Source organism: Crassostrea angulata, chromosome 9, assembly GCF_025612915.1.
Source record: "Crassostrea angulata isolate pt1a10 chromosome 9, ASM2561291v2, whole genome shotgun sequence".
Lineage (NCBI taxonomy): Eukaryota > Metazoa > Mollusca > Bivalvia > Ostreida > Ostreidae > Magallana > Magallana angulata.
In genome coordinates, this window is record NC_069119.1 from 11,597,750 (window position 1) to 11,622,444 (window position 24,695).

At 35.9% G+C, this 24,695-nt stretch overlaps 2 protein-coding genes across 2 annotated transcripts; one reads left to right on the forward strand and one right to left on the reverse strand.

Annotated features, from left to right (window-relative positions):
- Positions 1-71: 71 nt before the first annotated feature.
- On the reverse strand, positions 72-24,548 carry LOC128163388 (uncharacterized). Its single transcript, XM_052826980.1, has 5 exons — positions 24,456-24,548; positions 24,151-24,237; positions 2,553-2,631; positions 935-1,035; positions 72-621 (listed from the first exon to the last, which is right to left on the reverse strand). Exons 1-5 carry the CDS (start codon positions 24,466-24,468, stop codon positions 419-421), a joined length of 483 nt encoding a protein of 160 aa, XP_052682940.1. The 5' UTR covers positions 24,469-24,548; the 3' UTR covers positions 72-418.
- On the forward strand, positions 2,896-3,928 carry LOC128163390 (uncharacterized). The gene is made up of 2 exons (XM_052826987.1): positions 2,896-3,127; positions 3,783-3,928. The coding sequence occupies exons 1-2, from the start codon at positions 2,926-2,928 to the stop codon at positions 3,926-3,928; spliced, it is 348 nt and encodes a 115-aa protein (XP_052682947.1). The 5' UTR covers positions 2,896-2,925.
- Positions 24,549-24,695: the final 147 nt, after the last annotated feature.

Genomic DNA, 24,695 nt, shown 5'->3' on the forward strand with positions numbered 1-24,695 from the left:
AAGGGTGATTAAATGGCATCTCTCTGCACTGAGTCAACTGAAAGGTGATTGAAAGATAACTAAAAAGTCAATGCCGTTGAATATATATATTACATTTGTTTTGATTAAATGTCATCATACAATTCCGTAGACATGCAGTCTCAAACACACATCTTGTTTCATTTATCGAGTCATACATGCATGCATCATTTCATATTGATTATCATTCTTATCATTCAAATTTCCTTTTAATGTTTAACAGTAATTTTGTCTACCATTTACGCCATTGGTCAACAAGCATTGGAATAATGTTGTTACATACGTTTATCTGTAACGTGTATTACAAGGTACGACTATAATATCATTCATAATAATATCTGATTGTGAAAAGTCACTTGACATGTACTTCTGCCTGAGCCGGTTGTAAATCGTCGTTGTATTATGATATCAATGATGCGTAACTTAGTGGCGGATCTACATCTTCACTTGAATCCTTGTTTGAGGCCGAGGTAGACGGAGGTAAAGAATCAGTTGCCTGAAAAGCTTCGTTTGATCTCGACATAGCTGATTCATAAGATGGCGGAATATCACTTTGTTCCTCGAGAGAAACGTGTCGATCGAGATTGGTGCTTGTTCTTTTAACTGTAAAATAAACGGGGGGAAAATCAAAAGTATGTAGCTTTTTCGGATAATTTTTCATTATCTTTAATGTTATAACCACATCTCCCTTTATAGGGATCGTTGAAAATTGTGAATACATAATACTGCTCGGCTTCAATCATTTAGAATTAATTGTTACATTTTAGCACCTAAAATTTTCAAAAATCAACGACAGATCCCATAATTATATAATATTTAAAAAAAATAAACATTTTTGTCATTTGTGGAAAAATATTAATTGACGTAAAAGTTCTCATAATAATTAAACAATGCATGGTTAAACAATGAACTTTACTTTCATCAAAAGTATCAAAGGAAAGATTAGTCATCTGGCTATCTGCATTGGCCGCGGTCCTGGGTCGACAAGTATTACAATCACGACAAGCACATCTCATTCTAAAAAAAAGTTATAACAATACATGCAATCATGTATCAATGTTTTTTTCTATGTGATCATTTGCCGGATTTTGAATAAGAGGTCTTAGATACAATGATTAACACCACATTATTAAGTGATTATATATATATATATATATATATATATATATATATATATATATATATATATATATATATATATATATATATATATATATATATAAACACTTTCTTTTATAGATATGATTGATGAACCTTGGATACCTTGAGGGATGCTATAGTATCGTTTTCCCCATAAGAGTCGCAGCTTGAAATCTACATTATTTGTATACATAGAAAAAGATTTGACGAAAGTTTAGTCTTTTCTTTCCACAAATGTGGTTATTTAGAAATACTCAACCGTTATGTAACTTACAAAAGGACACACACGTATTATTAAAATCAAGAGCCCCCAATTTAAGCAACAATACCCTTATAAATTTGGCTTCATGTACTAGCCATATTTATAATATCTGGACAATGTTGTAGAATAAATCCTGTTATTTAGAAAAAAACCCTCTGCAAATATACTAATGTTAAACATTGAGCATCTTGTAACAGGGCGATATCATATACATTTTAATATTGTGCATTGCAGTTCAAAAGAATATCTTAAACGATTGCTTAAACATGTATATAAACCTATGTATAATAAAAAACATGTTGTGGAACCCAGGTTATAATAAGAAATACCATACATTATAACATTTGCGTTTTTGAGAAAGATTTTTCCTACTGGAAATTGGAACCCCATATTGTTGTCCCCATCCTTATTCCAAAAATAATAGTTTTGATAAAAAAATTAATTTTCCGATGATACTGTCACGAAAGGTAAATCAGTTCAAGTTAAATTAATAGATTTGTTCGGAAATTAGTTTTTGAAAAAAAAAATGAAAAATATAAATTCTAAACACAGTATATACCTATGTTAAAAATTACCGTCCCCCACTACGTCACCACTTATCCTTAGAAATTATGTTTTAAACCAACTTGAATTTTCACTACCTGAAAATGTTTGCGTGTACATACACACATTTAAGCTTTGCTGGTCGATTAATTTTTTTACTTAGAAATAGTAAATAAAAAATTCGTCGGTAAATTCGTCCCCAGCTATTTTTTCAACTTAGGTAAGTCAAGTTTTGATTTTTACACCTTAGATATCAATGTGGATAAACTGTGATACTTTAGACACCTTTAATTACATACATTAGTTAAGATTGTCATTTCTTAGAAATGTAAGACGTTTTATAAGGCAACATAGCTAATTCCAATAATTTATCAGAAACTGAAAGGTCACGTTTTGCTTGTTTAAATATCATTATGCTCAGCTAAAGTGCCGGGCCTGTGACCCAGAAATACCAAATTCAAATCAAATAAATCAAAGCTTTTTCTTGCAAATTTGACTTGCTAAGTACTTCCGGTGCATAAATGTTAGTCTTTTTCAACTGATTTTTGAAAATATTAGTATGTATAGTCGGCCAACTTATAACAAATACCTTATTATTGCAACAATGCAGATGCAAATAATCAACACGGCAATAACGGCTAATGGGATGGATATTGAATTTATGAGATCTACAACGAAAAGACAATTATTCAATAATAATGATTATTTTATGCAATATACAAATAATCAAACTTAATTGACGGAATATTGGTAAACAACACATATAACGGTGTTAAATACAATTGTACAAGCTATCACAAGGTGAATAAACTTGGTATCAACTACCAAACATCCACAGGAAGTTAAGGTAATTCTTGGTACAAACTATCAAATTCCTCAACTTCCTCTTTCTTGTTCCCGCCAAAGTAAAGCCCTTGTTAAAATCCACCTCTGAAAAAATCTGATAAAAATCCGTAATCATCATGCCACCCGTCCGATTGAGACAGTCCAAATTGTCCAACAAACAAGTCCAGAGGCAGAGGACCTCACCTGCCAGGGGAAGAGGGAGGCGAAGGACAGTTCAACCTGACGAAGCAGCAACGTCTTCAGATACGGTCAATGTGTCTGCATCCATCATGCCCACACAGATGATAGAAGAGAGTCAGCAACCACCACAGCAGGCTGGTGAGTCTTTTAACATCCCCTCAATTATTGAGGAATCAGATTTTAATCTTTTTGACATAAGTGATTATCAACCAGTTCAAACTGTAACTACATTTGACTCACTTGGCGGCCACATCCCCCTAAAACTTAAGCAAAAAATTTGGGAGGGGAAATTCATCGATTTAGCACTTCTCCTCAAGTCTGCAATAGAACTTGACAATGAAATTGAGTCTAAAGGGGAATTACAAATTAGGGATGGTAAAATGTGCCTGGTTAAGCAAAAGACCAATTCCTTCCTTTCTATTGAAAAATGGACAACTGCCTTTATAATTTTTTCTAGCATTATGCTGGAGAAATACCGCACCAGAGCACAGGAAATGTTGAAATACATGCGGGATATCCGCATTGCTGCATCTAAATCCTCTGGTTGGTATAAGTATGACGAACAATTTAGACTGAGGAAAGCGTCAGACCCCCACAGTTCATGGGGTCAAATCAACACTGAATTATGGCTGCTGTTTGTCAATAACAACAAGACACCTTTCAATCCCGACCAGCCTCACAATGCATACAACCCTACTATCAAACACCAACCTCGGCTAAATACACCAAGCAATAACTATTACTGCAACTTGTACAACAGTGGTAAACAATGTCGTTTTTACCCAAATTGCAGGTTTAAACACAGCTGCAAGCTCTGTGGCGGAACCCATGCAGCAATCAACTGCAGGAAACAACAGTCCAAATACTAGTCATGGTACACAAGCCAACACATCACTATTTACACTGGGTCATACTCCAATTAAACTTCCTCGCCTTTAACACCATTTAAAAAATTATAAACACAAACAATTTCTGCTCAATGGGTTTCAACATGGTTTTCAACTACAATACACGGGCCCAAGAAGACCAAGACATGCAAACAATCTACAAAGTGCTAAGCAGCACCCAACAATCATTAACCAAAAAATCAGCAAAGAACTTTCACTACAAAGAATCGGGGGTCCTTTCAAACAACCCCCTTTTCCAACACTACAAATATCGCCAATAGGCCTGGTACCAAAGAAAGATGGAGATTACAGACTCATACACCATCTATCTTACCCAGATCAGGACTCGATTAACTTCTACCTAGATCCAATAGCATGTTCAGTTCATTACTCCTCCATTGATGACGCAGCTGCCATGATAGCTTCGTTAGGTCAGAACACTTTATTAGCAAAATCTGACATCAAGTCAGCCTTTAGATTATTACCAGTTGCAATATCTGACTTTGATTTGCTAGGTTTCCAATTTCAAGGCAGTTTCTATTTCGACAAAATGCTGCCCTTTGGTGCCTCAATTAGCTGTGCTCTCTGGGAAAAATTTGCCACAGCACTACACTGGTTAACTCAAAACACATCTCGCAATCCAAACATTTTACACTATCTCGATGATTTTCTCTTTGCCGGCAAAGCCAATTCTCACCAGTGCCAAAACACTTTAGTCATTTTTCAGAACATATGCCAAGACTTGGGGGTTCCCATTGCACAAGACAAGTTAATTAAAGACGCTTTTCATGCAAAACCAACGAAAGACATACCACCGATACAGTATACGTCTGATACGGGTGGATTTAATATTGCTTTTACCGATACAGAAAAAGTTGATGTATTAAACAAATATTTTTCATCTGTTTCAAACGTTGATGACTCTTTAAGCCAACTACCTCAATTGTATCACATATGTAATGACAAATTAAACAATGTAACTATTGAGGAGCAAGAAGTTATTGATATAATAAAAATACTCCCTGTTAACAAAGCCATTGGTCCCGATGCAATAAGTCACAAAATGTTAAAATCTACTTTACAATCTGTCGCCAAACCACTATGTTTGTTATTCAACAAATCTTTGACTGATAATGTGTATCCAAATGATTGGAAAATTGCTCATGTCTTACCATTGTTTAAAAAGGACGATCCTTCTAAAGCAACAAACTACAGACCTGTATCACTTTTGAGCTGTGTTAGCAAAATTATGGAAAGAATTATTTTCAAACATGTCTACAATTATTTTATTAAAAATAACCTATTTTATAAATATCAAGCTGGTTTTTTGCCTGGCCACTCAACTTTATATCAATTACTAGAAACATATCACAGTATTGTTAAAGCTATAGATGAAGGGAAATTTTGTTGCATGGTTTTTTTGGATTTGTCGAAAGCTTTTGACAGAGTGTGGCACAAAGGTCTACTTTTTAAATTACAAACATATGGTATATGTGGCAATATTCTTAATTGGTTTGAAAGCTACTTATGTAATCGTAAACAAAAAGTTATGTACAAGGACATATTATCCTCCTGTAGAGGTGTCATTGCTGGTGTACCACAGGGCTCAGTTCTTGGCCCTCTTCTATTTTTGATTTATGTTAACGATGTGTCAGAAAATATGCTTTCACTGTGTAGACTGTTCGCTGATGATAACTCTTTACAATCTTCTTCATACAATGTTGCCAATATTGAATATGTCCTGAATCATGATCTGAAAGTTCTAGAAAACTGGTCATCCACTTGGCTGTTAAAATTTAATCCATCCAAAACAAAAGCAATATTTTTTACACTCAAAACAAATTTTTACTCTCCCAAACTCCAATTCCAAAATAGTCGATTAGAATATGTTTCATCACATAAACACTTAGGATTACTTTTTTGTCAGAACCTTTGCTGGTCAGAGTATATCGATAATATTGTTAAAAATGCATACCAAAGACTTGGCTTGTTGAAGAAGCTCAAATTTAGCATAGGAAGAAATACTTTATCAAAAATGTACATGACTTTTATTCGACCTTTAATTGAATACTGCTCTGTTGTTTGGGATGGTTGTTCGTTACAAGATGTCGAAAAATTAGAAAAAGTTCAACTCTGTGCAGCAAGAATCATCACTGGCTTACCCATATTATCTTCAAGAGAGTCCCTTTATTTAGAAACAGGTTGGACGCCTCTTTCCGAGAGACGAAAATTAACAAAATTGAGCACAATGTATAAAATTCATAATAATTTGGTACCGGATTATTTAAAAGAAATTTTCCCTTCTATCAGGACTTTAGAATCGAATTACAATACACGTAATAGAGAAGACTATACTATTCCAAAATGTAGACTAGAAATATTCAAGAAATCGTTTGTTCCTGACACGATCAATAAATGGAATAAATTAAGTTTACTTATCAGAAACAATTCCTCCTTTACAAATTTCAAAAGCAGTATTCAATTAAACCAAATTAAACCTCCGTCCTATTTTTGCTTCGGCAAGAGACGACTTAACATCATACACACAAAACTTAGACATAACTGTATCTTAAACTTCGACCTTTTCAGAAAAAATATTATTGAAAGCCCTAATTGCCAATGCGGATTACCAGAAGATTCTTATCATTTGTTTTTTGGTTGTAAAAATTATATCAATGCACGAAATGAATTGTTTTCAAACCTTTTGAACTTAAATCAAATTAATATTATTAATTGTCATTTACTTTTGTGGGGAGACGAATCTCTGAGTGTCAATTTAAACCAACATATTTTTTTAGCTGTTCAGAAATTTATAAGAGATTGTGGCAGATTCGTGTAACTTCAATTTTACTGCCTAAACCAAATTCAACAGAACTTTTTATACATGTACGTTTGTTCAATAACTTAACTATATTAGTAATATCCATTTCTATGTACTTTCCATTGTAAACTACTATACAGTTGTAAATTGTTATACTTGGTAAGAACCTCGTAAGTTGTAAGAACTTGTGTTCGAACCATTTGTATATGTTTATACAATAAAATATGTTCAAACCAACCACAAGACAAAACTACAAACCCAGCCACAATTATCACATATCTCGGAATAGAATTTAACACAACTGTCATGTCAATGAAACTCCCTCAAGACAAGCTGAGTCTCCTCTTAGCGACAATTCAAACCGCCATCCAACATCAGAAAGTCACCCTCAAATTTCTTCAATCTCTCATTGGCCTGCTCAATTTTGCATGTCAAGTAGTAGCACCTGGGAGAGCCTTTTGCAGAAGGCTGATTGACGCCACCATGGGCATTAAAAAACAACATCATCGAATCAGAGTGACAGCAGAAATGAAACATGACCTCCAAGTATGGCAGCAGTTTCTAGCAAACTACAATGGGATTACAGTGATCTCAAATAACATTTGGTCGTCAGATACCTTTTTACAGCTATTCACTGACAGCGCAAGGGGGGGGGGGGGGGAGAACGGGGGTTTCGGAATTTTCTTTTCGGGAAGCTGGGCTCATGCCAAATGGCCAGAAAAATGGCTACAAACTGATGTCATCTATGACATGACATTTCTGGAATTGTTCCCAGTCTATGTGGCAATATTGACCTGGCGCAATTCCTTGTCTAACAAACGTATTCTTTTCCACATTGACAACATGGCTGTTGTACATGTCCTTAACAACTCCACATCCAAATCCAAGAGAGTTATGGCAATAGTGCGTGAACTGGTCCTCGTAACACTCAAGTGTAACATCACTGTTAGAGCACAACATATTCCCTCTAAACAAAACTCTATAGCTGATTGCATTTCTCGTTCACAGTGGAAAAAATTCCAACAGCTGGCACCAGACGCAGATCCCAAGCCCACTCAACTTCCCAGCCAGATCTGGAATGTTTGGTCACCGAATCGAAACGATTAATTCAGTCATCACTGTCGCACAACTCCAAACTAGCCTATAGTACAGCTCACAAAAAATATAATTTTTTCCTTGATCTCTATAACCTGCCAGACATCTTGCCCATACCTACTGATACCTTACTCAAATACATTGCATACTTGTCAATTCAAAAATACTCAGCTAAGACAGTAGAACTCTACGTACGTGCCCTTTCATTCAATCATAAACTTAAGGCACAACACGACACTACAAAGTCTTTTCTCGTATCCAAAGCAATCGAAGGCCTGAAACGCAGCAAGGGCAAGACAGTCGACACCCGAGGTCCAATCACTCGTCCCCTCCTGAGACAATTAATTTCATCCCTCCCAACCATCTGTTCCTCACAATACGAGGCCACGCTATTCACCGCCGCCTTTTCATTGGCTTATTTTGGCCTACTTAGGGTAGGGGAATTCACAACCACTAACAAATCACCATCCACTCACTGTTTAAAACTTCAAAACGTAACAGTTCATAGTCATCAGTCCAATTTGAGACTCACTATACCTCACTCTAAGACAGACCAAACAGGCAAATCTTCCACACTAATCATTTCTAGAGAGTCTGAGAAGGCCTTGTGTCCTATTCAGGCCATCTTAAATTACAGTAACATTCGCCCCCATTCAGCCCCTACTGCTCCTTTTTTCATCCACGCCGACTCCAAGCCACTCACAAGATACCAATTTAACTCAGTTCTTCAGAAAGCACTCTCCACCATAAGTCACCAAGGGCACTTCAGTACGCATAGTTTCAGAATTGGGAGAGCAACTGATATGGCAGCACAGGGGGTCCCAGATCAAATAATCAAAACCTCAGGCAGGTGGAGGTCGCAAGTTTTTTCCTCTTATGTTAGATTGTAGGTATAGGGTGGGATTTATTACCTTTATTGCATCTAAAAAATTATTAGCTTCCACTAATCCAAGCAAAGTTTTTCAGGCACCCTGAAAAACATTTGGATAGTTGGATCATCAATCCCTTTCTGGGCCGGAGAACTGGCAGCCACCCAACCTGGTGGCAGTAACCTTAACCTTTCCGCCAGAGTTAAATGGCATACAATAAGGGGACTGCAGTGGCACCAACTCGATCCCCATATTCTGCAATTGTTAAAAAACTCTCCACCCCCAGAATTTTTAGTCGTCCATCTTGGTTCCAACGACCTAACCACACAAGGTTTGACCAGTAAAAAACTTATCAAGGAAATCGAGTGTGCTCTTTTAAGATACAATGCGCTAATGCCTAAAACCACATTGGTATGGTCAGCTATTCTCCCTCGCCTCTACTGGCATGGGGCGCCACTTAATTCGGGGAAAAAAATTGAAAAGAAAAGAAAAACAATCAATAGGAAAGTTCGATCAATTGTATTAGATTTGGGAGGGATGGTTATTTCACACAGAAACATCCTAGCAAAGTTTACGCAATTATTTAGACATGACGGCACACACCTGTCTCGAACAGGAAATGAATTGTACCTCAAAAATTTGGAGGGGGGCTTGTTAGCATTCTTATCAAACACTGCCAGGGAATTCTCGTAAGACATTTTTGTTTGACTATCAATCTTACAGGAGGGAGGTGAAATTGTTTTTCTTTTCTTGTTTAGGGTACATGTGACTGCGTGTAGGACTGTTATTCTTTGGGTAATGGAGAACATCATATCAATGTTCGTGGCGGGTCCTGGGGGACCTAATGGGAGGTCTTTTCGGGACATGTCTGGCCCGTGCGTTTTCCCCCATCTGTCAATTAGGCGGAGGGCTGGTATACATGTGTTGGGAAATCGGCATCCCATGTGCTAATGATTGGGGTTCACAAGTATCACGCCATACTTGGGACCCCCTCCACTTCCTAACAAAGGGGGGGAGGCTCACCTGGTGTACTCAAGGTTAGCAAGTACGAGTATATACCAGGGAGCAATCACCGGAAAACAGGGTAAACAGTCATGTCCCGAGTCATCCCCGTCCACATGTCATTCATCAAGCATGGGACATCTCTGGCACTTGTGATCAACACAAGGCCCCCGTCTTGCCCGTTGTGCACCTTTTTGCGTGTTGGTATTTCGGTGGACCCCCAGACCTTTCCATAGCCGAGCAAGGACAGTGTGGCCTTTCGCCAATACCCATGGACTTTGTGGTTAACATGTTTGTGTTTTGACATAGTCACTCATCTGTGTATTGATTCTGTGTTGGCAAATAATAAATTGTGAACTGTTGCATATCTTGTTCTGTATTCAATAATAGCAAACAAGCAAAGCTCTGGGATTACGTTCTGTTGGAACACTGGTGCAACTGCATAAATAGCAAGATCACTGATGGTCAGGCAAAATACATGTATCATTGCTATCGCGTATTATGACTGTTCAATTAATAATGATTATTTTATGCAATATACAAATAATCAAACTTAATTGACGGAATATTGGTAAACAACACATATAACGGTGTTAAATACAATTGTACAAGCTATCACACGGTGAATAAACTTGGTATCAACTACCAAACATCCACAGGAAGTAAAGGTAATTCTTGGTACAAACTATTAAATTCCTCAACTTCCTCTTTCTTGTTCCCGCCAAAGTAAAGCCCTTGTTAAAATCCACCTCTGAAAAACCCTCCCACCCAACCCTGACTTTAAATTGTTAATCTATATGTTATGTTTTAAGCTTTTTACCAATATTTTTCATATCTGCTTACAATTGTTCACTAAAGCTCAGTAATCTGCGCCCAGTATCTCCTATCTTTCAGATTCATCAGAACCTACTGGAAGATGACTAGACACCATGCCTCTCCTCAATCCGTCTTGGTAAAGAGACCATTGACAACCAGCAATGCTAGTATATTCTATACCAGAGTCCATCTTGACATCTTGGAGCCAATGGCCATGTCGAACAGCTGTGATAATTTTTCAGCAACAAAATACTCATGTCTCTAGCAATTTTAATCGTTAGGACACTATATTGTCACACTGCCCTCCGTGGCGGGTCCTTGGGGACCTAATGGGAGGTCTTTTCGGGACATGTCTGGCCCGTGCGTTTTCCCCCATCTGTCAATTAGGCGGAGGGCTGGTAAACATGTGTTGGGAAATCGGCATCCCATGTGCTAATGATTGGGGTTCACAAGTATCACGCCATACTTGGGACCCCCTCCACCTCCTAACAAAGGGGGGAGGCTCACCTGGTGTACTCAAGGTTAGCAAGTACGAGTATATACCAGGGAGCAATCACCGGAAAACAGGGTAAACAGTCATGTCCCGAGTCATCCCCGTCCACATGTCATTCATCAAGCATGGGACATCTCTGGCACTTGTGATCAACACAAGGCCCCCGTCTTGCCCGTTGTGCACCTTTTTGCGTGTTGGTATTTCGGTGGACCCCCAGACCTTTCCATAGCCGAGCAAGGACAGTGTGGCCTTTCGCCAATACCCATGGACTTTGTGGTTAACATGTTTGTGTTTTGACATAGTCACTCATCTGTGTATTGATTCTGTGTTGGCAAATAATAAATTGTGAACTGTTGCATATCTTGTTCTGTATTCAATAATAGCAAACAAGCAAAGCTCTGGGATTACGTTCTGTTGGAACACTGGTGCAACTGCATAAATAGCAAGATCACTGATGGTCAGGCAAAATACATGTATCATTGCTATCGCGTATTATGACTGTTCAATTAATAAAGCTTGTTCCACATTTGGTTCTTGGTTGGATTTATTAAATTTGATTGATCCTTTTTGTGTTTAAAATCAACGAAACTCTAATACTATGACGAAACATACAATTTAAGAATCCCTGTAAATGTAATTTTGTTTAAGTATTACCGTAGGAATACAACCTTGATAATTGGTACATTGGTAAGTTTATCAAGTATGGACACAGACGTTTATCCATTAAAAAATCATTTTCATCCTAAAAAGAAGCAGGTACTGTGGTTTCATTAATATTCAAGGGCATCAATTTTTCGTAGATTAAGTGAAAATCCTAGTTTCAAGGATACGTAAATTCGTGGCCAATGACGCTATCAATACAAAATGTTAATAAACATTCCACTTCAATGAACATTTAATTTCGTGGATCAGCTTAACAATCCACGGAAATTAGTATTCAACGAATACGGATGAAACCACAGTATTAAGAATAATTAAACCCTCGATGAGCCACATTTAGACTATACATTTATCTTTTTTAGATGAAATGCTCTTTCTAAAAATATAGGAAAGATACCCAAATTCAAGAAAGAAAATAAATGGATACCTTTTCTTTACAAAAGGATACTTAATAGTTATATAACTCATACCTTAAACATGAAAGAAGATTTGATCATTCATTTGTTGACCATCCAGCCTCTTTAAGGTATTAGGTTCATATTAGCTCCAGATTCAATAAATATGGGTGCATAACAGATATTTGTTTTGCCTCAGTCTAGAATGTCTCGACGTCACTGGATAAATAGCGTCACGTGATTGCCTTATAAATTAATTTAAACGGCAAGCGTCAAAATTTATATGTCAACATGGCGGACATAACGTTATTTGACCTGATTTTATACACAAACGTTCAACCATACCTTTAAATTTTAAGCCCCAAAATATTTAGAGTGACCCCCCTTTGCCCGTGACATAATATTTGATCCTACAACATGGTATCCAGAACACTGTGCTGGATAATTATGCCAGTGCCAAGGTGGCATTTTTGCACCCGCTTAAGCTGCACATATCGAAAAATTCAAAAAAGCCGTATGATAGACCATTACTTAAAGAGTTAACAACCGTCTTTGTTATCATTGTATCGCACCTGTCAGGTGAGATATTTATCTTTCAAAAATAAATTCTTATAGGAAAATAAATTTTCCCATAGGAAAAACAATATTCCTATAGATAATTTGAAATTTCCGATCGGAATACAAGAACATCCTATAGGAATTTCAATTCCAATAGGATTTGATAAAATCCGAAAGGAAAACTTAATATCCTATAGGAAAACTACACCTCTGAATCAAATTTTTACAGGAAATACCATTCTCCTATAGGAAATATAATTCCTATAGGACTTTAGGATTGTCAATATTTTCTGTAAGAGAATCAATTCATTTTCCGATGTGATATTAATTTTTAAAGGTTAATATCTCACCTGTCAGGTGAAACACACTAAAAACAAAAGTGGTTATCTGCTCTCTAGACAATGGTCCATCATTTGGTTTACATGGATTTTTCCAAAACTGTATCTTAATCGGGTGCAAAAATGCCACCTTGGCACTGGCATAATTATTTGGCTAAGTGTTCCAGGTTAGCATAGACGACTGACGAGGAAGGTAAAAAATTAGAAAATTAAGCTATGAATTTTAATGTTATGTATTATCTTTTGTTTGTTTACATATCAAACTAAAGGTCCTCGACAAAAGAAAACACTTATTAGGTTTGTAACTGACTGGTACAGAAATTTGTGGGATCGGTTAAGTCCATAGACTATGGACTTTACCGACCCCACAAACTGTACACAGTTAGTAACAAACCTAATAAGTAATAGTATGGGCATGATACTCAGTATACATGTACATAATTTTGATGTAAGATCAAAATGTGTCCTAATAAATGACGTTTTCCCATTCTTGAGAAATTGAACCCTTTGCTTTTAATAAACAAAACTCAATTCTTATAAGACATACCCGGTATAAAATCAGTTTACAATAGTTGTTTTTATTCCTAGTGATAAATTACATCTTTCCAAAGTATGTATTGATATTATCAGTATTTACTCCATTTTCAAAAGTCTGCTTGTCTCCGCAAATCTAATGTAGTCTTCATTATTTACTGCTTAAGGATATGTGAACCTGACAAAAACAAGTTCATTGTGCAACGCGAACTGTCGTCTGGCGATGAGCTGTCGTATTTCCACATCGACGGTTTATTTGCTTAATTTAAGATTTAAAACAGTGAAATAAAATGTGTAAGTTAATGAATTTGCATAAAATATCATTAATATCAACATTTACATCAAAATGTTTTACTTTTTTAATCATTTACAAACTTAAAGTTTACGACATACTTGCGCCGATTTCCGGTAATTTCCCAAATCTCGATGGCTCGATGTAAACAACAAGTCGGAATGACAAAAAATGATGGATATTATTAGTGTATGACGAATATTGCGAACACAAACTGATGTCGGGTGTCATAAAAAGGGAACGGAAAAAGGGACGAGACCATACACCAGTTCCCTGTGATCTAAACCTGTCATTTGCAAGCAGTAAGCATGGTAGGTGTCTTATCATGACATGTGCTATTGCATAGGCGTCGGAAGCAAATTGAAAGGGGGGGTGTCACATACTCAATTGTTTTCTATTTGAAATCCGGAAGTTATCCGTCTTTGGTTTTGTCTTTTATGTGTATGTCAATAAATTAGAAACTAACATGGCTGCCTCCATTGTATTCAACATGGTGTCAGAATAAATCTACAAAATTCGCCCATCATTAGAGGCCATCGGCAGAAAAATACAATCTTAAAAATTGTTAACATACCGCTGCCACCTTTTAAAGACGAAAAATGGAAGGAATAGCAGGAGCTAGCCCGAAGATGGACTGGAATGCACCCGACCTAGTTACACAGTGGAAGTCATTCAAACAACATTGCCAGTTTTGGTTTGCAGGCCCCCTTATAAAAGCATCGGAAGCCCAGAAATGCAACTACGTGATGATCTGGATAGGAGACAAAGGTAGGGACATTTACTCTACATGGGATCTCTCGGAGGAAGATAGCAAGAAACTAGACGTACTGTATACGAACTTTGAGAAACACGTCAAACCCAAATCAAACAAAATCTATTCCCGATACAAGTTTCTAAGCAGGGTTCAAAAAGATTCGGACACTTTTGAGGAGTATTTGACAGAACTTAAGTTATTAGTGAAAGACTGTGAATACAAAGATGCGGATGACATGATAAGAGACGCCATTGTGTTTGGAACTAAAGACCACAAAGTCAGGGCTAAGTGTATCGACGAGGGTTCAGATTTGACACTTGAGAAGGCAATTGATTTTGCAAGAACTCAGGAAATATCAAAGGCACAGTTGAAAACAATGAATGGTGAAGATAATTCAATAAATGCTGTAGCTACCAAGCAAAAACAAACCCCTTCTCAGTATGCTCACGGAAACTCTGGAAAATTCAACAGGGGAACATCTGAAAAATCAAAATATCCATGCCGAAACTGTGGTGGCGTACACGAACCGAGACAATGTCCTGCCTATGGAAAACTCTGCACAAAATGTAACAAAAAGCATCACTTTCCCTCAGTATGTTTGTCATCAACTACATACAAGGAATTCAAGCCTATGAAACCGAAGCCACATAAACTCCACACACTCCACGTGGATGACAACACCAACTCTGAAAGTGAATCAGAACTATTTATCGATACCATAGAAGAAGTAAACTCTCTGACTATGGATGAATGGAAGGAGACAATCCTTGTGAACAATGTACCTGTAAAATTTCAGTTGGACACAGGTGCTAAGTGCAATGTTATGTCTTTGGCAACATTGAAAGCCACATGCAGTGAACCTAAAATCCGGAGAAAAGATGTCCCACTCAAGTCATATTCTGGACATCTCATTAAACCTATGGGCATCACCTCCCTTACATGCCGCCACAGAGATCAAGACTTTCAGGTTGACTTTTATATAGTCAGAGAGGATGCACAAGCTATTCTTGGAGCAAAAGCTTGTCAAGAAATGAAGATGGTGCAACGCATTTACAGCTTGACTCCTAGTGCATTACTGGAAGACATAGTAAATAGCAACATGTATGAAAATTTGTTCAAAGGCCTTGGATGCTTGCCTGGCATGCACACTATAGGTGTAGACAAAACAGTCACTCCAGTAGTACATCCACCAAGAAAGATACCTATTGCAATCAAGGACAAAGTCAAGACAGAGTTGGATCGAATGACCGAGATGGGAGTTATTGTGAAACAGGAAGAACCTACAGAATGGGTTAACTCGATGGTCACAGTCATTAAACCGAATGGCAAAATTAGAATTTGTATTGACCCAAGAGACTTAAATAAAGCAATTTGTCGTGAACACTATCCTCTTAAAACAGTGGAGGAAGTTATTTCACAGATGCCAAATGCCAAAATATTCACCAAACTGGATGCCACTAGTGGATTCTGGCAACTTAGACTGGATGAGAAAAGCTCAAAATTATGCACGTTTAACACTCCATTTGGACGCTTTAGATTTACACGCTTACTTTTCGGCATCAAATCGGTTCCAGAAGTGTTCCAGAAAGTGATCTCGCAAATGGTCTTGGATATCGAGGGAGCAGAAGCCATTATTGATGACATCCTGGTGTGGGGATCCAATCAGGAAGAGCATGACGCAAGATTGAAGAGAGTGTTAGAGAGAGCAATGGAGTACAATCTCAAACTCAGTGCAGAAAAATGCGAATTTAGAAAATCGGAAGTCACATATGTTGGCCATAGACTCACAAGCAAAGGAGTCAAACCTGATCCAGAAAAAATCAGAGCTGTATGCAACATGGTAAAACCGACATGCTTGAAAGATCTACAAACATTTATGGGATTCATCCTATATCTCAGCAAATTCATGTCTCACTTGTCTATAGTCAGTGCACCCCTAAGAACACTGCTGGAGAAGAACACAGCATGGCACTGGGATGAAGAGAAGGAAACAAGCTTCCTTAAACTCAAGGATATGGCTACAAATGCACCTATTCTTCAGTATTATGACCCGAGCAAACCTCTTACACTTAGTGTTGATGCTAGCTCAAAAGGACTAGGCGCAGTACTTATCCAAAATCAGAGACCAGTTGCTTACGCATCAAGAGCACTTACGCCAACTCAACAGAGGTACTCTCAAATTGAGAAAGAGACCCTAGCAATTGTGTATGGTTGCAACAAATTTCATGAATATGTTTATGGACGTGAAGTACTCATAGAGACTGACCACAAACCATTGCAGTCAATTTTCCACAAACCTCTTCACAAAACACCTCCAAGACTTCAACGACTCCTACTTGCACTAGAAAAATATGACCTTGAAGTCAAATACAAACCTGGTAAGGAGATGTTCTTAGCAGACCATCTGAGCAGATCATACCTACCTGAAACCAAAGAAATACTAGTTCCTGATATCAATGTCAATGAGATCCACCTCATTTCTCATTTACCAATTTCACAAGAGATGTACGAGAAGTTCCAGAAAGAAACCGCAAATGATGAACACCTACAGGAACTACAAGACGCCATATTGGATGGATGGCCTGAAGAAAAAAGCAATGTTTCCTATAACTTGCGACCTTATTGGACCTTCAGAGATGAGCTATCTGTCATGGACGGACTTCTCTACAAGTCAAGCAAACTCATTGTACCCAGAGCACTACAGAACTCAATGCTGGACAAGATTCATGAATCGCATCTTGGGATAGTCAAGTGCAAAGCACGTGCCCGTGAAGTTCTCTTTTGGATTGGCATGTCAACAGATGTCGAGAACCGAGTTAGGTCATGTGGACTATGTGCACAACATCAAAACATCAATGCAAAGGAACCAATTCTAATGCCAGAGATACCAGATCGGCCCTGGTCGAAACTAGCTGCAGACCTATTTGAACACGAGAAACACCATTACCTACTAGTCGTTGATTACTTTTCCAAATGGCCCGAAGTAATAAAACTAGAAAACCTGTCAAGCAAAACAACTGTCAACTGCTTAAAAGAGCTGCTTTCAAAATACGGACTCATCGATGAAATGATTACCGACAATGGACCCCAGTTTTCCTCTGCGGATTTCAAAGACTTTTCGTCTGAGTTTGAATTTAAACATGTAACCAGCAGTCCACACTACGCTCAATCAAATGGCCAGGCAGAACGAACTGTACAAACAGTCAAAAGGCTCATCATGAAATCTAAAGACCTGTTCAAGGCACTCTTGGACTACCGAAACACACCGCTAGACATCGGATTATCACCAGCACAACTTTTTCTCAACCGCCGACTTAAAACATCACTTCCAACCTCTGCGCCCTTGCTAAAACCTCTTGGATTAGATGCCAAAGAAATCGCAGCCAAATTAAAATCTCGCCAACTGAATAATAAAATCCAATTTGACAAACATGCAGGACCTGGATTGGAACCGCTTAAGGCAGGAGACGCAGTATTTCTGTACACAGAGGGAAAATGGAAACCTGGTCAAGTCATTGAACAGCATGCATCACCTAGATCCTACGTTGTTCAGTCGTCAGATGGAAGGAAATTGCGTAGGAACCGAAGACACCTTCGCGCAACCAACTACCGTGCTGAGAATGCACCGCGAAATGATGGCATGCGAAATTGTGTGAATCCTGAAGATTTGCGTGATAGCATTCAGTTACAGGACCGTTTGGACCACAGTAATGAAAAAGATGCAAACATTACTGCTGAACCAAACAACGCACCTGTTCCAGTTCAACCCCAAACCACGCGCTCAGGCCGGACCGTCAGACAACCAGCAAAATTCAGTGACTATATTGAATGACTCATTGTGTTGCGTTAAATAGCTATTACATTGAAAAAATTAACAAAAACAATTAAAAAACTGTAATTTAGAGTTTAGAAATTATGTATTTTGTTTTTGCATGAAAATCTAGTCTTGCGTAATCTCTAGTCAATTTTTCATTACAAATGCATAATATTTTGCTTTTGATGGAAAGAGAGGGATGTCACATACTCAATTGTTTTCTATTTGAAATCCGGAAGTTATCCGTCTTTGGTTTTGTCTTTTATGTGTATGTCAATAAATTAGAAACTAACATGGCTGCCTCCATTGTATTCAACAGGGGGGGCTAGACTAATCCTCAGAAATATTGAGAAAAAAGTAATTCCAAAAATCATGGAAATCCTAATCCGTGGGGGGGGGGGGGGGGGGGGGGGGGGGAGTATACCTATACTTCCTAAAAAAAAAAAAACACTACTTATCCTAAATTTTTTTTTTTACAAAATCAGGAAATTCCTAATCCGGGGGGGGGGGGGGGGGGGGGGGGGGGGGCTAGTATGCTTCTGAATCTAACTTCTCAATCTTTCAAGGTAAATTTAGGAACAATAATATTTCCTACGACAAAAAGTGGGGGGCTGAACCCTCTATCATGCTATGTTTGTAATGGTTAGGTATAACTTTGCAAAAAAAATGGGGGGGGGGGGGGAGCCCCCCCCTAGCCCCCCCTGATTCCGACGCCTATGTATTGTATGTATTATGTTCACATTACATATTATTATGCTCGTATATTATCCACGTGAAAACAATATCGCCTAGCCTATATGCAGAATAGCTACACAATAATCCTAATTTGTTCAAACATAAAAATTATTCATTGTTAATTCAGTCAGTGTTTGTAATTAAAATAATCACAATTTTAGTTCGAATTTTCTTAAATGAAATTAACCATTTGATGATAAATGGTAAGGTTAACCGCATAGAGGGACCTGAGTTTACTCTAGCATATGACAAGCTTATTTACCAACATTTACTCACAAAATATTTTTAGTGTAACACTTTCATGCACATTAACTTGAACAGTATATTTGTAAGGAATAGGTTATATGTTTGTATTGATGATTTTTTTAGCACATATAGTTCATAACATGAAGAATTAATCTTTTATTCACTATCAATAACTGATAATGTTGATTCTCTGTACTGTGAAAACATTTGAACAGCTGACTGATATTCACCTTTATTGAACTGTAAATATCAAAGTACAGTTGAAAGAAAAATTAGTATATCATGGTTTATCGGTTGATAGAATTGCTCACATTATATTTAGATTTCATGTGCTGGGTTCATTATTGTTACAAATTCTTATTTTTTCCCATTATTTTCAAATCATCAAAACGCAAGATTTCTAAATACTCACAGTTATATAAGATATGAAATTGTCAAGTTAAGTAACATTAATTTAAATTTTCAAGATTAGAATAAAATGTTGACAAGTTTCACCTGATATCAAATTTTAATATAGAATAATCCATTTATATAAGGTTCTGTCTGTCTATGTTGCATACACTTTCATAATATGCCTATATGAATTTTATTTTTCTACATGTAGCTTCTTAAAATCATCCTTTCATATAAGTCCTTCTTATATGTTATAAGTAATAGTACCAGTAATATCATTTTTTTCTTAAATACAGACTTTTCAAACCTCCAAGAGATGAGAACATCACTGGTATGTGTTAACGAGGTCATTCCTAATACAAGACACAATGCAGAAAAATATAAGACTAATGTAAAGAATTGAAACCATGAGTGACGAAGAGAAGAGCTGATAATTAGATTGTTGTCTCTGTTATGTTCATCCTGATAAAGCCTTTCCCAATTGATGCCCTGGATCATTTATTTGGTAATTTAAGGATGACAATATTTATTTCAACATTTATGATATAATATTAAGACAATTAATAAGCAGCACAACATATCCTGAAATATGAAACTGGACCAAACCAGTGATAATCTACCATTTATGATTTATTACATTTACTTGGATTTGAAAACCATATCTGAAACTCCAAAAGTCATGAATAATTTGGACATATAATGCATACAATTAAGAATTAGTATTGTAAAAGAATATATATTATGATAATGCATATGCTATAAGAAATACAATTGATAGATATCAAAAGGTGTTTATACTGACCAAGTGCAGTAATGAAGTTTGTAATGGCTATATACTGTTCATGTGGAGAAATTGGTTTTTAAAATATATGTCTTATGATTATAATTATGTTTAATTTAATGATTGCATAGTATATCAAATCATCATTTCTGTCTATTAGTGTCTGTTTGTCCATCCATTTATCTGTCTGAAGTCTGTTTTATTTTATAACCCTGATGAGGTTACTGATGTAGATCAAGTTGAGATCATCATTATGACACTTATATACAACAAGCCTCACAGAAAATATCAGTCCTCTTAAATTACAGAGTTTTTGAATGAGTTATGAATGTATGGTTGAGTAAAATTTTTATTTTTAATATTTTTGAAATGATTTTTGTGAATAAGAATATTTTTGTCATAACTTATCCTTATCTATATTTTTATCATTTTTGCATGAAAAAAAATATACATATCCTAGTTAGGCCACACCAATATAATTTCTTGCTTGTCGGACATTAAGTGGAAAAGGGTACAAGCGGGCGAGCGATAAAATAATAAGATTATTATTTTTTGTAGCCAAAATTTTTAAGCGGTCTGTAATGATATGATTTGTAAAGTTTTATTTAAACACGAGCATGCAGGATCCGATGAAAAAGAAATTTAATTGGTGTGGCCTTCCACATTTTCTATTTTTCAGTTCAAATTGAGGCTGAACCATTGTAATATATTACCCAGCATAATCAATTTGATAAAGTCTAAATCATACATTATAAATAGCATCAAGACCAATATGGGGACCAAGGAAGGGTTCAAAGTTCAAAGGAATTATAGGATTGCATACAATCATGTATATACATAAGGACAAATCATAAATCATTTCAGAATCTGCAGTGTTGTTAAGTCCAATATCAGATAATATGATTTAAAGAATTATTATGATAAAGTATCAAATTTCATTTTATATCTGTAATCATTTGAAAGATTCTCCTATTTTAATGCAATACCTTGCAAATCAGACAAAACTTTTAAAGATTGATAGAGGAAATTCAAATTAATTACAATCAGTATATGATTTTTATGAAACCTGTGATTTATTTGGTTTGATTGTATTTTAAATCTTTCAACAAAGGCTTAATAAAGATTGTGTGTATTAAAGTTTTCATGCTTGTTTTTCTTTTTTGTGTACAGAGACTAGAGTTTCTTGATTATATCAGATGCACAACTATGACACTCTGTTAATTACCATTAAAATAAACTCTTTAGGAAGTGAAAAAATTGTTAAATGAATGAATCATTTTCTCTTTATATGATTGGTTTTTAGAAATAAAACCATTTATGGCAGTGTTGACTTTCATGAAGCGCGCAGAGTGATTTTTTGTAAAAGTCAGATCAGAGGAAATTCGGATTTTCAGCCTTTTTTATTCAGTTAATTGTAGTATTTGCAACACAACTCCATTAATTTTGTTCTACAAGAATTTATGTAGGTTCACAGTATAACTAATTGAAAGAAATTGCCATTTAAAACTGAATTATACGTCTTTTTTAACAGCATGTAGGGTTTGTAGCTTCTATTTCAATAGAGGTCAGAGGAAATTCAGACGTTATTATCTTTTTTTCTAATTCACCAACATGCCAATTATTTATTATTAATTTTTTGCTATTTATCATTTCTTCAAAATTACATTAAAAAAATAAGAGTGTAATTATATGAAATAGTATTTTTTGCAATTTTTCTAGCTCTGGTCACGTCAAAAAATGTCACTTTTTTAGTGGTCAGAGGAAATTCAAACTAAAATAGCGGATTAAATAAAAGGAATTCTTATAATCCATTTTCAGATAAATAGAGTATTTTATTAACCTTTTTAATATTTTGGTGAGAAAAGTTTTCTAGTTAATTGTAAATATGTCTTTGATGACATTTTTAATTTGCATTTAAGGTTTTTTTCTCGTTCTAATTTTTTGAACATGGGTAAGTTTGAAGGTCGTTGCCATGGAAACGAACTCACGAACATATGCTTAAAATGTATTTTTTGACAAAAACAAATCGATTAGAGTCTGTTTAAACAATTTTTTCAATTATTCAATTAGTTTCATGTCAGGTTCACATATCCTTAAGTAACATTCTAGAATTTTTTTTTACTCTGTAATGCTTCGATTTAATAGCAGAGTATCAATACATAATGGATATTTAAGGTTAAAAAATTAGGTTCTAATATAAATTGGATACCTTATGTTACTTTCTATATGCCTTTGCCTTTACTTCAATTGAGTTTTGCAAATAAAAATATGCTATGAACGATTTTGGTAAAAACTTTATTTGACAAAAACAGAGCACGAGCTTGTTTACAATACAAGGAATTGTGAGCCCTGTATCTTGCTTATAACTCTTTGACTGACTCTTAAAAGGGACTCTTTGTATAAATCTAGTATGATTTCGTTGTCGTCGTCGTCGTCTCTCTCTCTCTCTCTCTCTCTCTCTCTCTCTCTCTCTCTCTCTCTCAAAAAAACACTTTCATGCAGTGGAATCATGACTGTCTGTCTGTGTCGGGGCTTTTGTGGGCAACCCTTACCCACAAAATTTCATCCAAAACACTCATTTATAAGCATTATTAATAATTTTTTAAATTTAAACAGAACTTGCTACCCACCCCCACAAACCAGAAAAAAAGTTTTGCTTCACATAAACACATACCCTAACCCAACAAAAAAGATTCCACGGTTATGAAGACCATTAATTTACCAAAATACAAGCCCGCCTAACTACTTTTACAATGTAAGCAAATTCCAAAATAGCAATCAATTTCGTAGAAACATAGCAAGTTTCTATCGGTGTCTGCTTATCTGAAGAATAAAATAAATGCAAACTTCTTAAAGAGAGAAAAAAAATAGATCTGCAAAACACTAAGGCACCAATGATAATGTTAACATTTTTACGTAAGAAAGATGGATGGTCGTGTATATTAATATTAGTTAAATATGTTTATCTCCTTTAGGAGAAAATAATTTTTGAACTTTATATGAAATACTCTGAATTTTTACCTAAAATATATGTTATTTTTGTTACGTAGCAATAGTTTATGGTTTAAAAATCATCATTAAAGTTTGAAAATTGATGATTGATTTCATTAATCATATACTTTTTATTCTGATTTGCGAATTCCATGCGTTAATTTGTGTCAGAATCGTAGTTTTAAAATCTTACTTAATTCATTGAACATGCAGAGTTTTATCATATACATTTGCGATACAGTGTACAGGTGGATTTAAAGGGTTCTATAAATGTACTTGTATATTAGCAATATTATTATATTTGTACTTTATTCAAATGATAACGGAATTTAACCTTCTGACAGCGTTGAAAATTATATTGTCCCGATTTGGTGAAGACATCAGTTCAACTTTGAAGCAAAGCCAAATCTATACCGAGAATGAGAGGACTGGATAGTCGTTGTTAATTGTAGGTTATGTATTTATCGCCAAAAGACAAAGACGTATAGAGAAATATTAAAATGCTCACGTTTTAAAGCTGATTAATGTGGATTTTATGCAGAGAGAGAGAGAGAGAGAGAGAGAGAGAGAGAGAGAGAGAGACAGAGAGAGGGAGACAGAGAGAGAGAGAGAGAGAGACAGAGAGACAGAGAGAGACAGAGAGAGAGAGAGAGAGAGAGAGAGAGAGAGAGAGAGAGATTGACTTACCACAGTCGTCCCTGTACTGTACTGAGATGCAGCCAAAAGAACATTCTGTATCTATTTTGCATTTAACAAAAGGAAAACATGTGCAACCTGAATATAAAACAAATTGGCACATCAGATAATTTGAATTTGCCGACATTACTACATTTGTTGCTTAAATTGTCATGTTGAGGTTTTTTAAACAACTTACAATTTTGTTTTGTGTCTTGACACTCATTAATTCAAATTTTACATCATGACAAAAAGCCATAACATTAACATTTATATTCTTATAAACGTAAACGTAAAAACAATATGCTAAAACATACTTGAACTTTCCATGACACCCTCGTGAATGCAAATAATCAAAATTAAGTACAAACATTTATATCACGTCCGTTAAACTTCCTGTTCGATTAGGGGCTTTCCCCAGATATCACTGATGTTAGACATGTTCGGGCGCAACCGTCTTTATCTCTGAATAAAAGGATTTTTTTGCATACATGATATTTGTATGCACTGACTGCAATAATTAATTAAATCTTCAATACAAACATCCACGCACACAG

What these genes read in the sequence shown, in the direction of transcription:
- LOC128163390 (XM_052826987.1), top strand. Translation starts at nt 2,926, where the DNA reads ATGCCACCCGTCCGATTGAGACAGTCCAAATTGTCCAACAAACAAGTC. An exon ending in GCAACCACCACAGCAGGCTG is followed by an intron (nt 3,128 to 3,782) that starts GTGAGTCTTTTA and finishes CCCAAATTGCAG; the next exon opens with GTTTAAACACAGCTGCAAGC.
- LOC128163388 (XM_052826980.1), bottom strand. An exon ending in TGCATTGTTGCAATAATAAG is followed by an intron (nt 1,036 to 2,552) that starts GTATTTGTTATA and finishes ACTTTTTTTTAG; the next exon opens with AATGAGATGTGCTTGTCGTG. An exon ending in CTTTGATACTTTTGATGAAA is followed by an intron (nt 622 to 934) that starts GTAAAGTTCATT and finishes TTTATTTTACAG; the next exon opens with TTAAAAGAACAAGCACCAAT.